The sequence below is a fragment of the Mercenaria mercenaria genome, chromosome 18 (genome assembly GCF_021730395.1).
Source record: "Mercenaria mercenaria strain notata chromosome 18, MADL_Memer_1, whole genome shotgun sequence".
In the NCBI taxonomy this organism is placed as follows: Eukaryota; Metazoa; Mollusca; class Bivalvia; order Venerida; family Veneridae; genus Mercenaria; species Mercenaria mercenaria.
The window spans coordinates 412,378-431,155 of NC_069378.1; the positions used below are offsets into that span (position 1 = coordinate 412,378).

The 18,778-nt window shown below is 34.5% G+C and overlaps 1 protein-coding gene across 1 annotated transcript in view; it reads right to left on the reverse strand.

The window, feature by feature from the left end:
- Positions 1-211: 211 nt before the first annotated feature.
- Positions 212-18,778, reverse strand: part of LOC128550807 (tyrosine-protein phosphatase non-receptor type 23-like) — a 56,600-nt gene continuing 38,033 nt past the window's right edge. Inside the window, exons 21-30 of the mRNA XM_053530629.1 lie at positions 18,179-18,363; positions 16,824-17,024; positions 16,077-16,173; positions 15,230-15,294; positions 14,287-14,424; positions 11,347-11,475; positions 10,748-10,800; positions 8,420-8,524; positions 5,385-5,584; positions 212-2,371 (exon numbers count right to left, since the gene is read on the reverse strand). Of these exons, the coding sequence (XP_053386604.1) occupies positions 1,581-2,371; positions 5,385-5,584; positions 8,420-8,524; positions 10,748-10,800; positions 11,347-11,475; positions 14,287-14,424; positions 15,230-15,294; positions 16,077-16,173; positions 16,824-17,024; positions 18,179-18,363 (1,964 nt within the window). The 3' untranslated portion in view covers positions 212-1,580. The remainder of the gene's footprint in view (positions 2,372-5,384; positions 5,585-8,419; positions 8,525-10,747; positions 10,801-11,346; positions 11,476-14,286; positions 14,425-15,229; positions 15,295-16,076; positions 16,174-16,823; positions 17,025-18,178; positions 18,364-18,778) is intronic.

The following is an 18,778-nucleotide window of genomic DNA, read 5'->3' on the forward strand; positions in this document are numbered from 1 at the left end:
ACAGACTGACGGAGGGATGACAGACTGTGAATGATGACAATAGCTCACCCCAGTCTTTCATGCTCTCGTTAGCTAATAAGCCCATGTAAATATCTGTATAAGATTTCTTATTATTCAAAAAGAAGCATTGCAATTCGTGTTAATTGTTCAAGTTAAAGTAAAATGAAATCTTAGTTTATCTTTTGTCTACAAAATAAAATCAAACCAAGAACGATATTCAACATTTAATAGATACTGAAATATTGCAACAATATTTACAAATATTTGCAAACGTTCCCTTTCATAAAATCAAACAATAGCTTCAAATTTGTTACTGTGCAAGAAACAAACATTCAAACCTGTTTATAAAGAAACTCTGTGTAAATTAAGAACTCATTCACCCATATTTAGAGTGAGCAGCCTAAGAGGCACAGTGGTGAAGGGTGCAGCAGCCCACCTATAACCTGGAGGTCACGGCTTGTGTTTAGAGTACACCTGGAGGACTTTGGCCACCCTACACTTAAAACATGCCCATGTTTTTCATTACAAAATGTAAGTTACTAAACTGTGATTTATTTCTTGCAAGAATACTTTGTATATTTATATTAAATACTGTGAAATGATGGCATGATTAAATAAGAGATTACAGTAAGTGCTTTAAACAAGTTACAGATCAAATAATGCCAAATATAAATATACGTAAAACGAACACAACTTGTAACGTAATCACTTAAGCACATATCACTTCATGTAAAATAATTATTTTTCGTGGGAACTATTTTTAGTGGATTTTGTGACTGTGTCAATCTACTAAGTGCCAGTGAACATAACATAACTTCCTATCTTTCAAGCCTAAAAACGTCAAATTTAGACTCTCTGTAAAACTGCCATTTTGACAAACCACGAGGTTTCATGCCCACAAAGTTAAATGATTTCACAATACAGGATTTACATACTTATACATTAACATGACTATCATAATTATATTATTTCATAAATTTACCAAATAATATACATAACAACATCAGACATGATCACAGATACGCATAATTCTTCGTGTAAAATAAATATTCCTCTGTGAAATTAAACCAGTATATTTCTCTGCATACTTTATACATGTATCAATATTCAGTGACAACTGACTTCTACATTTTTTTCTTCATTATTTCTATATACCAAAAATGGTCACTAGCTCCAGCTGACCTGTACATTGCTGTTTTTAGTTTGTAATCTCCAATGTTTAATCATTAAGTGCATATGGTGCTCAAACAGCTCTATAGACATTGGTGAAAACTAAACATGTCCACAAACACCAACAAATCTGAGACTACAAATTAACCTAACTTCGCCCTTGAGAGAGGCCAGTTTGCGCTTCATTTCATCTACTGACAGGGCAAATGACTTTCAGTAAGCAATCGTCAACTTTTTTACATACCGACTGCAGCAAGAAAAAGTAACATTTTAGTCAAAACAGCCATACTGGGCTTCAGGAACAAATGTTTGCTAAAACTTTGCTGCATGCAGAAATATACTGGTTTAAATAATCAATAATCATATTGGACTATATCTCAAATTCTCATCTTGGATATATATAGTTGTAACTATTTGTGTGTCCATAAGGGGTCAAGAGAACTGAAAGGGTCATTTGGGTCCTGTTCCATTACAGTTTTTACGTCCCCAGTAAAATCTGCTTTAGTTACTTTCTTTTTACTGCCTTCACTTGTACCTATAGTAAACTTAGTAGGGTCTTGCAATTCAGCAAGAGAAGACGAAATGTTTTCAGGTTTTGGGCTACTCGAGACCTCCCTGCTACTGTGTGCTGGTGAGGCATGAACCGAGGATGACCTTGACCCTTTTGATTCTGCTGAATCTAAACTTTTCAAAGAAGATACAGATCCTTTTTCCTCTAATTTTAAAAGGCAAAGGTCACTGAACAAATCTTCAGTCTGTCCTTGAACTTTGACCTTTTCTTCACTCTTCTCAATGTCAACAAGTACATTCATATCATCTTGTGCTGACTCAATCAATGACTCCGCTGATTTTCTCTCTAGATTAATTCCCGGATTCTGAACAACATCTGGAAGAGAATTCCCACTAACACTTGACAGCACATGACCTTCAGGAACCACTATTTCTTGTTTAGTAACTTTGTGTGTAACTTCCTCTTTCAGTACACTGGTTTCTCCCTTTTTCAACATTTCCAACTTTTGATCAATATTCAAACTGTTTGATTCTGTCTTGGTGCCAGTACTCATTTTCGAAATGCTGCTTTGGAGGTTTGTAAAACTCACAGACCCAAACAGGATATCCTGTCCTGGTTCCCATCCAATTGATTTGGCTCCTGGCTTCGGAAGCCCATCTCCGAAAGAAGCTTTGTGAACCAAAATGCCCTCTGAAAACAAATGCAATAATTAAAAACAAAATGAACATATTTTGCTGTCAAAACAATTACTGTGTAAGAGATCAGATAAGAAAGTCAGAGTGTGTACTTTTTCATCTCAGGGGCATAATCACTAGTCAATGCAACATACCAAATATCAAAAGCCTAGGCCTTGCAGTTTCAGACAAGAAGATTTTTAGTTTTTTCCTATAAAAGTCTATGTAAAACTTGGGACTCCCTGGGTGGGGCCTCTTTTCACCCCAGGGTAATAATTTGAACAATCTTGGTCGAGGACCACAAGGCAATGCTACATACCAAATATCGAAGTCCTAGGTCTTGTGGTTTCAGACAAGAAGATTTTTTTTTTTTTCCCTATATGTCTATGTAAAACTTGGGACCCCCAGGGCAGGGCCTCATTTCACCCCAGCGGCATAATTTGAACAATTTTGGCAGAGGACCATTTAGATGATATCACATGCCAATTAAATATCGAGGCTGTATGCCTTGCAGTTTTGGACAAGAATATTTTTTAAGATTTTCCTTTTGGTTGCCATAAAAACCAGTATTCTGAGTGAAATTTAATTCTTTAAATAATTTTGGAAGGGAGTCACCCAAGGATCATACCTGTGAAGTTTGGTATGAATCTGCCCAATGGTTTATCAAGAAGAAGAGGTTTTTAGAAAATGTTGACGGACGGACGACTAACATCAAAAGGTCACAAAAGCTCACCACGAGCCTTTGGCTCAGGTGAACTAAAATCTGGGTTACTGTAGTAATCACACTCCAAGCTACAAACTTCTACAAACAGAGCTTTTGGGACAAAAAAAGATTTTGCACTGGAATCAATGACTGTTTCACAATTGAATGCACTAAAGATGTACCTACTGAATCCAAACTACTTTCATAAACCACACTATATACATTTTTAACATTGACAAAAACTACTCCAATGTGTTAATTTACATTCACTTGGGGTAAGTACACCCCTCCCGTTGGAGTAAACTTTGATTCTGGGGTTCAAAAAAAGCATTTTCACTACTTCTGATATGAACTAGAAATGTCACAGACACGGATGCCCCGCAACATGAGAAAGGTCACAGGCATGGTACTGCTTACAAACTAAAAGAAGGACCCTTGGCCCCATTTATGAGAAAGTGAGTGAGTTGGGTTTTATGGCGAATCGACACAAAATGGTCACATATCGCCGAGAAGAAGTCATATTGCAAAAGCCAACTGTAAAGCATAAACATTGATGTAACAAGAAGGCCATGATGGCCCTATATCGCTCACCTGTTATCACTGCATTTGAGGACAAGAAGGTCCTCAGAAAAAATATCTAAGTCCAAAGGACAGTAACAACAAAGGGAAGAAATTTAACCAAAAAGAAAAAAAAAATTCTTACAAGGTACAGATATGTCAAAATAAGTCCTATAAGTACTTACTGATATAAATCCATTTTGATTACAATCAGGGGAGGTAATCAGATATAAAATAACTCTGAACCTACGCTTGGATCTGATTTGTCATGGAATCCAAGAATTATTGTTGTTGAAGATATTTTGGAAGTTTGTATCAAATAAAACCATAAATGAAGTCTCTATATGGCTGCAAAAGCCAAAATAGCCAATTTTGGACCTTTAAGGGACCATAACTCTGGAACCCATGATGAAATCTGGCCGGTTCAAGAAAGGAACCAAGATCTTGTGGTGATACAAGTTGTGTGCAAGTTTGGTTAAAATCAAATCATAAATGAAGCTGCTATTGTGCAGACAAGGTCAAAATAGCTAATTTTGGCCCTTTCAGGGGCCGTAACTCTGGAACCCATTATAAGATCTGGCCGGTTCAACTAAGGAATCAAGATCTTATGGTGACACAAGTTTTGTGCAAGTTTGATTAAATTCAAATCATAAATGAAGCTGCTATTGTGCAGACAAGGTCAAAATAGCTAATTCTGGCCCTTTCAGGGGCCATAACTCTGGAACCCATAATGGAATCTCGCCAGTTCAAGAAAGGAACCAAGATCTTATGGTGATACAAGTTGTGTGCCAGTTTGGTAAAAATCAAATCATAAATAAAGCTGCTATTGTGCAGACAAGGTCAAAATAGCTAATTTTGGCCCTTTCAGGGGCCATAACTCTGGAACCCATAATGGGATCTGGCCAGTTCAAGAAAGGAACTGAGATCTTATGGTGATACAAGTTGTGTGCAAGTTTGGTTAAAATAAAATCAGAAATGAAACCACTATCGTGCAGACAAGAAATTGTTGACGCACGCACGGACAGACTGACGACAGACGACGGACGAAGGGTGATCACAAAAGCTCACCTTGTCACTATGTGACAGATGAGCTAAAAATGTAAAGCATACCCAAAAACATCCATGTAAAAATGTAAAGCCCCATTTATTTACAAAAAAAATATTGTAGGAAAACAAGAAAATTTAGTAATCTGTATATGTAGCGAAAAAGTTCAACCAAGGACTGTGACCTTGACCTTTGAGCTAGTGAAATGTTTGTTGCACATGACACATCGTCTATCCATGCTTATCATTTGTGTCAAATTGTTTTAAATTGAACAAATTAATTTTGAATGAATGAAAATTAATCATTTCACAGTATGTAGAAAATGCTAATTTTCTGAGTAACATTTTTCTTGAAAACAGATTGTGCTAGCTAAGATTACTGTTAACCATATACACAGTAAGCAGTAACATCTTTTAAAATGGCTGAGACCTGTCAATTTTATTCCTTTAAAATGGCTGAGACATGTCAGTTTTATTCCTTTAAAATGGCTGAGACCTGTCAGCTTTATTCCTTTAAAATGGCTGAGACCTTGGTTTAACATCACAACAACGCAATTATAGGTCACATGGCAACTTTCCAGCTTTGATGGTAGAGAAAGACCCCAGGTGCCCCTTCATGCATTATTTCATCACGTGCGGGCACCTGGGTAGAACCATCAACCTTCCGTAAGCCAGCTAGATGGCGTGACCTGTCAAATTATGAGTGAGAATATCAGCACCATACCTTTAGCTAGTACATCCTGAGCATAGTAGAGAATTGCCTCGTAACAATACTTGAGCTGATCCTGTTTCAGTATGATATTTCGTCTTCTCCACAACATTTTTCCCGCAACCTCCTGGATATTTATTATACCATCACCATGATTTATCTCCTGCATGCCTACATATATCAGTATAAACATGCCAGTTCGACCAACTCCGTTACTGAAAAACATTAAACCAAATATATCAGTATAAACATCCCAGTTTGACAAACTCTGTTACTGAAAAACATTAAACCAAATATATCAGTATAAACATCCCAGTTTGACAAACTCCGTTACTGAAAAACATTAAACCAAATATATCAGTATAAACATCCCAGTTTGACAAACTCCATTACTGAAAAACATTAAACCAAATATATCAGTATAAACATCCCAGTTTGACAAACTCCGTTACTGAAAAACATTAAACCAAATATATCAGTATAAACATCCCAGTTTGACAAACTCCGTTACTGAAAAACATTAAACCAAATATATCAGTATAAACATCCCAGTTCGACCAACTCCGTTACTGAAAAACATTAAACCAAATATATCAGTATAAACATCCAGTTCGACCAACTCCGTTACTGAAAAACATTAAACCAAATATATCAGTATAAACATCCCAGTTCGACCAACTCCGTTACTGAAAAACATTAAACCAAATATATCAGTATAAACATCCCAGTTCGACCAACTCCGTTACTGAAAAACATTAAACCAAATATATCAGTATAAACATCCCAGTTCGACCAACTCCGTTACTGAAAAACATTAAACCAAATATATCAGTATAAACATCCCAGTTCGACCAACTCCGTTACTGAAAAACATTAAACCAAATATATCAGTATAAACATCCCAGTTCGACCAACTCCGTTACTGAAAAACATTAAACCAAATATATCAGTATAAACATCCCAGTTCGACAAACTCCGTTACTGAAAAACATTAAACCAAATATATCAGTATAAACATCCCAGTTCGACAAACTCTGTAACTGAAAAACATTAAACCAAATATATCAGTATAAACATCCCAGTTTGACAAACTCCGTTACTGAAAAACATTAAAATATCAGTATAAACATCCCAGTTCGACCAACTCCGTTACTGAAAAACATTAAACCAAATATATCAGTATAAACATCCCAGTTCGACCAACTCCGTTACTGAAAAACATTAAACCAGATATATCAGTATAAACATCCCAGTTCGACCAACTCCGTTACTGAAAAACATTAAACCAAATATATCAGTATAAACATCCCAGTTCGACCAACTCCGTTACTGAAAAACATTAAACCAAATATATCAGTATAAACATCCCAGTTCGACAAACTCTGTAACTGAAAAACATTAAACCAAATATATCAGTATAAACATCCCAGTTTGACAAACTCTGTAACTGAAACACATTAAACCAAATATATCAGTATAAACATCCCAGTTTGACAAACTCCGTTACTGAAACACATTAAACCAAATATATCAGTATAAACATCCCAGTTTGACAAACTCTGTAACTGAAACACATTAAACCAAATATATCAGTATAAACATCCCAGTTTGACAAACTCCGTTACTGAAACACATTAAACCAAATATATCAGTATAAACATCCCAGTTCGACAAACTCCGTTACTGAAACACATTAAACCAAATATATCAGTATAAACATCCCAGTTCGACAAACTCCGTTACTGAAACACATTAAACCAAATATATCAGTATTAACATCCCAGTTCGACAAACTCCGTAACTGAAAAACATTAAACCAAATATATCAGTATAAACATCCCAGTTCGACAAACTCCGTTACTGAAAAACATTAAACCAAATATATCAGTATAAACATCCCAGTTCGACAAACTCCGTTACTGAAACACTTTAAACCAAATATATCAGTATAAACATCCCAGTTCGACAAACTCCGTTACTGAAACACATTAAACCAAATATATCAGTATAAACATCCCAGTTCGACAAACTCCGTTACTGAAACACACTAAACCAAATATATCAGTATAAACATCCCAGTTCGACAAACTCCGTTACTGAAACACACTAAACCAAATATATCAGTATAAACATCCCAGTTCGACAAACTCCGTTACTGAAACACACTAAACCAAATATATCAGTATAAACATCCCAGTTCGACAAACTCCGTTACTGAAACACACTAAACCAAATATATCAGTATAAACATCCCAGTTCGACAAACTCCGTTACTGAAACACACTAAACCAAATATATCAGTATAAACATCCCAGTTCGACAAACTCCGTTACTGAAACACACTAAACCAAATATATCAGTATAAACATCCCAGTTCGACAAACTCCGTTACTGAAACACACTAAACCAAATATATCAGTATAAACATCCCAGTTCGACAAACTCCGTTACTGAAACACATTAAACCAAATATATCAGTATAAACATCCCAGTTCGACAAACTCCGTTACTGAAATATCATTTAAGGATGTGTTTGAAGCCTTCTATATAATAACAGTTAAATAAGGCCTAAAATTGTTTACTTAGGGTAACCTAACCTGACCTAGGAAAACCATCCTACCAAAGAATTTGTTTTCAGTTTGTGAAGCAAAATTTTAAAAATTTGATAAAAAGAGTTTTAAAGGGGCATAAATGCAAATGAACTCTAATTTGTTAATACAATGTTGACACAAATAATTATAGTTTCTGACCCATGTAACAATGGCATTTCTGATGGTCTTTTAAAACAAACCTGCCTACTCAATCCTACCTACTAATTTTTAGGGTATTACCCAAGTATTATTTTTTTTAGAATTTTTTAGGCCCAAAACTGATGAATACAATTACAAAATTGCTTCAATGTACTGCTGACAATATTGAATAGTAGTTTATCAGACAATAAACCACACAAAGGCATTAATTATCCAATAAATGCAAAAAACAGTAATTTTTCTTACTTTCAATTTTTTAAGATTTCTGTATGGAAACCTAAGTTAAGTACATACACTTACCCGCAATGGACAACAATAGGTTTCATCAAACTCCTCTGCTGTCTGTAGAAACTGTGCACCTCTGTTATAAACTGTAGAACATGGGACACTTTTTCAGGAAACCCACTGTAAAATATACAATACATACAATCATTCTGTAACAGTGCATATTTCATTTTTATGATTTTATGCCTCAAAATGAAGGAAATTTCTCCAAAATGACGTCATCAACATTATTGATTGTAAACATTATACCCCTGATGAAGGCATTGAAAGCCGAAACTAGTTGGAAATAAATTAAAAACCAGTTTGAAGTTGTTCTTCCATTTTCAATTGTATTATAAGTAAAGTAAGGTAATTCTGATTTCAGGCACTCCTGAATGATAAGTAAACCATAGTGATTCATCAGGTTTGAGCCAGTATTTATTTATAATTGAGCTGCACCACAAGAAAACCAACAAAATGTGTTTGCGACCAGCACGGATCCAGACCAGCCTGCGCATCCGCGCATTCTGGTCAGCATCCATGTTGTTTGCTTTCAAAGACTAATGCAATTAGAGAAACTGTAAGCGAACAGCATGGATCCTGACCAGACTGCGCGGATGTGCAGGCTTGTCTGGATCTAGGTTGGTTGCAAATGTATTATGTTGGTTTTCTCTTATTTGTACTCAATAGTCTATACTGTACTCACAAAATGTTAACTTAATAGATATTGATTTTCGACATACATGTATAACATAGAAATTGTTATCTTTTTAAACAGTATAATTATAACAGTTACTGTAATATACATCTGAAGAAATGTTTGAATTTTGAGAAATGTGCAAGTATTGGATCGAAATGCAGCTATTCAGCATTAAAAGGAGATATTTTGGGTTTTATAAAAAAATTTAATATGTTTAATATTTTGTTAAACACTGAATATCTGAAATTCATCTGAAGAAATAACTTTATTACTTGGATATTATTAAGTGTATTCTCAGCACAAATGCAAAACTAGATGTAGTACAACAGACTGTTACAATTAATATTCAAGAACAGTTGATTTAATAAAGATGAACAGTTTGTTCAGCCTACATAAAGATCAAAGCACAGAGTTGATATGATTGTCTTACAATTTGACAGAGTGGCCTATTTGGACCACATATGACCTAGTATCTAGCTTCTCCAAGACTTGCTAAAGTCAATATTCTGACCAAGCTACCTTCAGACTAAGCAAAAATTAAAAGTGATCAGAGAAACTACTGTCCTGTCCTCTGTGTTTTTGTTGGATTAACAATAACACTGATAAAATATAGGTCATATAAATACTTTTTCAGTTACTAGTGGTAGAGAAAGACCCCATGCAATCAGATAATTATGAACAGACTATTGGATGGAGCAGCTGACTTTCTGTACGACAGCTGGATGGCTACATCACATGAAGAATTCTACCCTATATAAGAGGCTATGTACCAACATCCCAGAGGAGCAAGTAATTTGAAATCAGCAGCCACCAAGGCCCTGCAGCACTGTTGATGCTGCATGATGGCAGATACAAAGCATTCAAAAAGTCATCTTGATTACAATCTCATGTGAACTAAACACACAAATGAGCCACGCCATGAGAAAACCAACATAGTGACTTTGCGACCAGCATGCATCAAGACCAGGCTGTGCATCCGTGCAGTCTGGCTAGGATCCATGCTGTTCGCTAACAGTTTCTCTAATTCCATTAGGCTTTGAAAGCAAACAGCATGGATCCTGACAAAACTGCATGGATGCGCAGGCTTGTCTGGATCCATGCTGGTTGCAAAGCCACTGTTAGTTTTCTCATGGCACGGCTCAAATATCTTAATTGACTGGATGGGAATTGTTGTCTCTAAAGAAAACTAGTGAAGAATGTGTTGTCTTGGTAATTTTAAATCCTTTTGATCTAGTGTCTTAACACTAAATTTATTAATTATTTTACCAGACTGAGTGGGCAGTAGAGTGTCTAAAACACATAATTATCTTACCTTACTGCCAGGGCAATGACTGCAGTGTTTAAACACACAATTAGCTTACCTAACTGCCTGGACATTGCAGTGTCTTAACACACAATTAGCTTATACAACTGGCTAGGCCAGGCACTCTAGTAACTAAACACACACTTACATGACTGGACAGGCATTGTAGTGTCTAAAAATACAATACATGACTGGCTGTGCATTGCAGAGTCTAAAAACACAATACATGACTGGACAGGCATTGTAGAGTCTAAAAACACAATTATCTTAAATGACTGGACAGGCATTGTGGTGTCTCAAAACATAAGTATCTTACATGACTTGACAAGCATTGTAGTGTCTAAACACACAATTATCTTACCTGACTGGCCAGGCATTGTAGTGTAAATGTACCAAAGTTCTTCCAGTACGAGTCTGAAAATTACAGTATTTTAAATAAAAGGGTGTTTTTATCACATGGAAATATATGGAGAGACATGGAGAAAACAACTATTGCAAGACTAGCTTCAAGTTATAATTTATTCAAGAAAGACTTTTACATACAAAAGAATCCTTCAAAGACAAGTCAGAACCAACTTTAAAATGCAATTGATCTTCTTCTAAATTGTTAGTTGTTTTACTTTACAAAAGTGGGCAATCAGCTTCACAAACACGTAATTTTATTGCAAATGTTTCAACAGACAGCAGAACAAGTATTTTCCTGCTAATATGTCAGAATTTGACTTTTATTCACAACCAGCACTGTATAATTATTTACTTTCATGGGCATGAAATTTTGTGATTTTGGCCTAAACACTAATTAGGATATAAATTTGTGGATTTCATCTTTTGAAGATTAAATGAAAAAAATATCAAGTATGTTCCTTTAAACTGATATAACCAAGAAATACGCAAAAATTAGTCCCCTACCAATATTAATGATTTCACAGTATATTCGTTTGTTCAGTATAACTAAGTTACCTCAGCATGTCTAAGGTGTAAAATCCTCTCAGTCCAGAACTGTTTATGTTTGATACTCTGCAATGTTAACTGTACAGCTCCATGGTCCACTGTTTCACCTTTACCCTGGGGCAAATACGTTGGGAACTTCTGTAAATAAAAGCAGAAGAAATCTGCTTGATTCTGCATGCTTCCAGTCACTTTATAGCTTGATAAACATGCTACAATAAAACACCAGTTGCTAGAGGTTGCAAGGGATAAGCAAAATAGTCCAGTTATCCAAAGTTGTGAGAGATCAAAACACTTAACAATGAAAACATCCCAAGACTGCTGAAGAAAGTCCAGGTACTCGCTTGAGCACTGTTTCACGAGATTCTTTCAAATTTCTCTGAATTTTAATCATGTATCTTGCTTTGAAATGATATATATATATATGAAATAACAATAACACTCTCAAGCAGAAAATCTATGTATTCTTATTTAATCTATTTCATTCATTAAACATCAAGACTTTGGTGGCAATTAAACCAGTCTGTACCCTTGAAATTCTGTTAACAACTTAAGGACACACTAAGTAGTGAATTGGTATGTTTTGGTCATTTTTTTTTACATAAATTCATCACAAATTTGTACCTTTATCTCTTAGATGCCAAAGAAAATGAATATAAAAGTTCAAATATAAAACCTTTATTTGCTGAATATTTAGGATAAACAGTAACTATTTGTTTGCAATAAATAACATCTTTCTGATAAGAATAGCCAGGCTATATACAGTAAACCTCGCTTATAAGGAACCGCTTGGGACCTCTAAAAATTGTTCCTTATAACCGAGGTTCCTTATATCCGTATAGCGAACTAATTCCTTGTAACCGAGGTTTGTATAACGAACACAATTTGTATAGCAAACACTATTTGACTGATATTTGAAAAGGGCTCCGGGTCGACCATGAATCTTTATGTGAGAAAGTTGTGAGTCTAGTACCGGTCCTTTCCTAGAGAGATGGTAAGGTAATCTGACTGCGTGTATATGACTGAAATAGTGTTGAAACACAGCGTTTAAACCTAAACTAAGCCAAAATGTACGTCGGTAAGAATGACATGATTTTTGTTTATTTTTGTCGGCTATTTCTATCTTCTTTTTTAGGAGAGCACTATGATTGTAAAATATGTTGTAGCCCGTACCTTGCTCGACAGCATGTTATGTGAATAGGCATCAATACTAATATAATATAAATGTTCAAATAATTAATACAAAAATGTTAAATTAGACTACCAATTAAAATTTAAAAGTAGGGTGTTTATGACATACAGTGCATTACGACTAGACAACGGCGCAATACATACAGACTAAAGTGTAAATTATACCTATAGTTTTGCTACTGTCCATTTTAGCACCTGCTATAATTTTTACAATTGAAAATTTGGTAAACTGGACTGTTTGCCATTGTTAATCACGCGTAATTAACACATTTATTTAGGATAGTATGACATGACCGTGTCCACGACTGATTTTCGTTCACTATTGTTAACATGAAATACCTTATACATGTAGCTCTCAAACATAATCTCGAGTAAATATAAGTTAATGATGATATTATTTATTTTCTTTTTATCATATCCGTGAAATAAAACAAACTAAAGATCATAGAAATGAAATAATATGTGTTTATTCATGTGCATAAATTTAAAAGCGCGTGAAAGTGCCGACATTACTCTGACGTCATCAGCAATTCTGTTTATTTCCAGTTTTCAATAATTTTTATTCTTTATGTCTGTTCGCTATAACCGAGGGGTTTTCCATTGAATTTCGTACTTTGGGACTAGAAAAAGTGTTCCTTATAACCGAGTGTTCCTTATAACCGAGTTCCCTATAACCGAGGATTTTTACATTGAATAAAGAAGGAATTAAATCCAGGAATTGAAACCTGTTCCTTATAACCGAGTTCCTTAAAAGTGAGGTTTACTGTAATTTATTTTAGTCATGGGATTTCTTAGACCATCAGTTTAGCAGTTTATTTCTGATAATGTGATCATCCCAAGGCTGTAGAGGAAGCATTAATGGGAGTTTCATGCCTTTATGTAACCCATATTATATGGTGGAATTTTCACCAGGTAAATAATTATAATGAATATCGACTGCCTGTCTTGGTCAAGAGGCCTAATTATTTGTTAATAAGTCTTGGTCATTTGATGTACTGATGAAATAACTGATCTACTTGAAGTTTACAATAAAGTTTTGCATTTTTTTTACCTTAACAGAATCTTGAAGCATAAAATCAAATCAATATAGTACCATGACATAGCATGTTTTATCTTGAGAAATGAGGGGAAAAAAGTCATTTTGAAGCATGGAACCCTATCACTGCTTAGTGTGTCCTCAAGTAAATGTCCAGTTTCAGTCATTCAGAAGTTAAATTTCTAAACAAATGCAGAACATAAAATTGACATTTTTAATCCTGATGAAATTTTCAAGTCAATATTAATTTTTTTTCTCTGGCTTATCCCCACAGTTTTTTTCTCTTGCTTATCTCCAGTTTTTTCTCTGGCTTATCTCCACATTTTTTTTCTCTGGCTTATGTCCACATTTTTTTTTCTCTGGCTTATCTTCGCAGTTTTTTTCTCTGGCTTATCTCCACATTTTCTTTCTCAGGCTTATTTCCAACAAGTAATGTTTCTGTCTAAATAAGATGCTGAGAAATCATTTAATTTCAAGGGCATGAACTTTTATTGTTTGTCCAAAATGACTGTTTCTTGTAGACAGTTTGTTTTGTTTTTGGTTTAATGCCGTCTTTCAACAGTATTGTAGTATAAATTTATGGATTTCAGTTTGTGAAAATAAAATGTATGGGAATTTTGTTTATTCACTGCCATTTAAATTCATGAATTGCAGCAAAAAGGTATCTGCGAAAAATCATCCAGACACTAATACAAATAATTCTACGGTAATTAGGATTAACCTACCTTTCCTGTTTCAATCTCACTGGACAGAGCGACAAGTACTTCCACACCCTGTTCATACACCATGAGCCAGAAATCTATCAGTGTCACAGGTAATGGTGCTTGACTGGCTATAAACTTTGGACATGATGGAGACAAGTCCTGGAATATATTTTAAAAAAACAACTCAACTTTGTAGCAGTATTGAAGTCCAGTATTACACAGAACTGGAAGCAATTGTGATAGTTACAGTACTTGTAATGATATTTTTTTACAAAAGCATATTATTATTATCAATTTAAAATTTCAGCTACATGCAAAGCTGTTTGATCCAAAAAAGCTGTAAAGTTTTTTTTAATGAATTGTGGCTTTACTATGCAAGATCTAGATATAAATTATATATCATTCTAAAGGTCTCGGAAGCCGATAGTAATGATCTTTTTGAATACTAAAGATATCTTTGAAACAGTCAGTTAAATGACCACAAAACTTTTTTCCTGTGCAAAATTCTGGCCCATGAAATAGTTCAAAAAAATATTTTTTCACAAAGGGTTAAAATAGAAATGTTACATTTATGCTAGTACACCCTAGAACTTTTATAACAATCCATTAACAAAAGGAGTCAAGTTTAAAACAAATGGAGAAAGTTTAAAACTATGACTGAAATTTAAAAGGACTCCAACCACAACCTTTGGGTAGAGCAGCCAAAACTCTTACGAATACTCCCCTCATCAGTCATGAATTAAGTTAGCGTTGTATTAGCACATTTGTACACACTATTGAAAAACACACAGTGATAACAGCATAGTAACGCAGAAAGTGCAAACCAGATCTGGCTGCTCATAGTCTCAACATCTTTACAAACGAAAGGAATACTCTTATCTTAAAAACAGAAATTCTCAACAACAGAAATATATAACAGAATAAAAAAAAATGAAATTTAAAACAGACTTAGAAAGACAGTTACATTTATCCAGCTTGCATTGATATAATCATCATTTAAAGTTGTCAATAAAACTCTCGAATCATCATCTGAAAACAAAAAGAAACACAAGATCAGAGAGTCATAAATCACAGTTTTGTATTCTCATATCAAAAAAGCACTAACAACATTTCAAAATGAAGGAAATTCAGGCAAAAATGTATTCTGCTTGGTGTTAAGCCTAAATACCAGCTTCAGAGTTACTAGCACTGTGCTGTAGGTAACTTAAATATACGTAAATTTAGTCCTCTGAAGGTTTATTTCTACTGGTAAAGAGATGCTTAAGCTGTCCAAATATATTCCATATTGGGTTAGTTATCCTATTATATGAATTCTGTAGTTGCTTTAGAAATGTACAAATATAGAAGACAGTAGTGTTCAAAATAAACTTGTTCTATTACGTGCTGGTGACAAGATACTGAATATAAAGGGACTCGTAAACCCATATGAGCCGTGCCATGAGAAAACCAACATAGTGCGTTTGCGACGAGCATGGATCCAGACCAGCCTGCGTATTCGCACAGTCTGATCAGGATCCATGCTGTTTGCTTTCAAAGCCTACTTTGCAATTAGAGAAACTGTTAGGTAACAGCATGGATCCTGACCAGACTGCGCGGATGCGAAGGCTGGTCCGGATCCATGCTGGTCGCAAATGCACTATGTTGGTTTTCTCATAGCGCGGCTCATATAAAAATTATATTTCCAGAACAGTGTTTATCCTGTTTCAGGTCAGCAACAGCACGTAACTCATAATACAACCTTTTATATATCCTTAGAAATTCTGGAAAATTCGAAGTTGTAAGCTGTTAATAAAAATGGAAGTGAAACATACATGGCATGATATCTTGGTCTCTGTTTTTCATAGGGTAACATCTAGCTATAGCCAGTTTCTGCTTTCTGCCAGCTTTGTCCTGTTCTTCCATTATCTCCTATAGGGGAGATATTTCACACAAATGAGATACATTTTTCATATTAGTTATGCTGTCTGTTGAATAATAACATCAAAGAATTACAAGATGATCAAAGAATTACAAGAAGACTACAAATTTAAATATGTATGTCTTTAGTCTCCCTCAGAATGATATACAATGTAACTACAAAAACTTAACTTTTGAGAAGAAAATTAAAGTGTTCCGGAAATGATGCAAACAGATGAAGTTACAAAAGGTTTCCTTATTTCAGCTTATAGATTTATGAAAAAAAATGCAAAAGTTGCAGTATTTTGGAAAATTTGCTTTTTTTTTTTACTTTTTTTTTCTTTTTACACCAATTTTGCTTTTGGCATTTTATTAAATCATTAAGTTCCTATTTATCTGTTTAGATTTGTAATTTTTTCAAAAGATATTTTACATGAAATCCTATGTTTAATGATGCAAAAACCATCAAGTTACCACAACCATAGGTCCAACATCTTGAACGGTGACCATCAGTATTTTCCATTTTCTAATCAAAATTTTTTTTATTTGTAACACTCACCTATCATGAGCATATCAATATTTCTTGGGTCATGTTTTTTTTTTATCAAAAAGTGTAAACAACATACCATATTCTAAACATTACAAACATACAGTCCACTTACCTTCCATACAACATCTAAAGGTGTAGGACCGCTGCACAGAGGTTTTTCAAACCCTTCCACAAATTTTGCGAGTTTTTCAACCTCAGCGACAAATCTATCAAGTTTAGACTTATCCTTGTATGGATCTTTAGGTTGGATATGTAGACTTGAGTTCTTTAACTGGTCCTCTTTCTGTTGCTGTATCTCCTGGGCTGTCAACACCTGTAGGGAATAAAATGTATTGAAATATTTGTAATATCATTGAACATCAACTGCAGAAGAAGTATTAAATATAACATTGATTTCAACTACATGTATGTACAATGACTGCTTTTATAACTAAACCTCTTTATCTCCAACATACTAAATTTCTAACTCCCAGCAGATGTTAACTTCCCCGAGCAGTAAATTAGTCTCTACCACACAAAGCTTCCAAACTTCTTGCAGGAATTATCTTCCCTGGCAGAATACTATACTTCCAAACTCCCTGCAGTAATTTTAGCAGTTACAATTAGTACATTATCTCCACTACACAAAGCTAAACTCCCTGATTCAAATATCTTCCAGTACATTTAACAACTGTATAATAATGAATAATAACATGGCTATCTGAATAAAATCTAGTGAAATCAAGAATCTGAAACTTTACATTTTAATATCGAACTTATTCGGCCATATTTCTTTGTAAAATAATTTAAAAATATCAGATAACTGATATCTAAAACCAAGGTTTAAACTACATACTGAGCTCTCCATAATGTTATGTCTGTGGTGGCAGAGGTCATATAAGTTTAAAGGGAAGCCATTGCAAAGGAGAAAGCGTGATCACCTTTAATACGCTATTTCCTGAGAAAGAGCCTACCTAACAGAACTTGCACATATTCTAGCTGTTTGCCATTAGTAAGTTGTTTCATCAAATGTTTCGCGTTTATATACACAATCACTATTTCACTCCCTGTGCAACTTGTAACAGAATTTTGTAACCTATACCAAAGTGACTGACTTTGTGTAAAGGTATGTAACAGCAGCTGAACTACTTTAAGTAATAAAACAGACAACCAAGTCCTCTGCAATAACTTAAGCTATAGTCACAGTTCTTCGCTTCAACACATTTTTATCTAAAAACGAAGAATTAGATTTCTTTCAGTAGTTGTTTTATTGTAGAGACAAAATAAAAAAAATGAAGAATAAAAGTGGAGATCAGTTGCATCTCCTGTAATTACCATTCATTTTACTGTAAAAATTACTAGCAGTTTCAAAGTTTATGGCATGTCTGGCAATATACTTTAATGCAATGCAACTGCAGATATCAAGATAAAGAGGTTTTCAAAACAATTAATAAGAGCAATGATTATAAACTTTTCTTTTGTCAATACCTTTGGCGCCAAGACACTTTCTGCTGACTCGGTCCTAGCATCTGGACTTGATGACAAAATTTCGTCCAGTGATGAAGCTGTTGACAGTTGTCTATCTACAGAAATATTTCGAGCCGCTGATTGGTGTGACTTTTGCCTCTGTGGCTGTGATGGCTTTACTTCGACTGACGAGGTTGGTTTAACATCTAAATGTGATCTTTTCATGTTACTACTGTTTATCTGTTCCTCATATTGACAAATCATAGTCATACGGCTACTTTACATCTTTAATGGTGAAGGAATACCCTACTTGCTCTTTCAGGCTTATTTCAGGCACAAGCAAGATCCTAACAACTTTGAATTCTACACCCCTAGCAGAATTTCTAACCCACATGTGTAAGCCAGCATGCAATTCTAAGACAGAAACCTTACTACTGAAACACTGAGTTGTTGCATGTTACAACTGCACATATTTCTATGAGTATATATGTAAATCAAAATGTTTAAAATTTCACATTAAAAACTTCATTTCTGCATTCATAATCAATTCAATTACATGTATCTTGTTACAATGTTTTGCTCTTCATCAACAACTGTTCTAGTAGACCCACTAAATTTGTT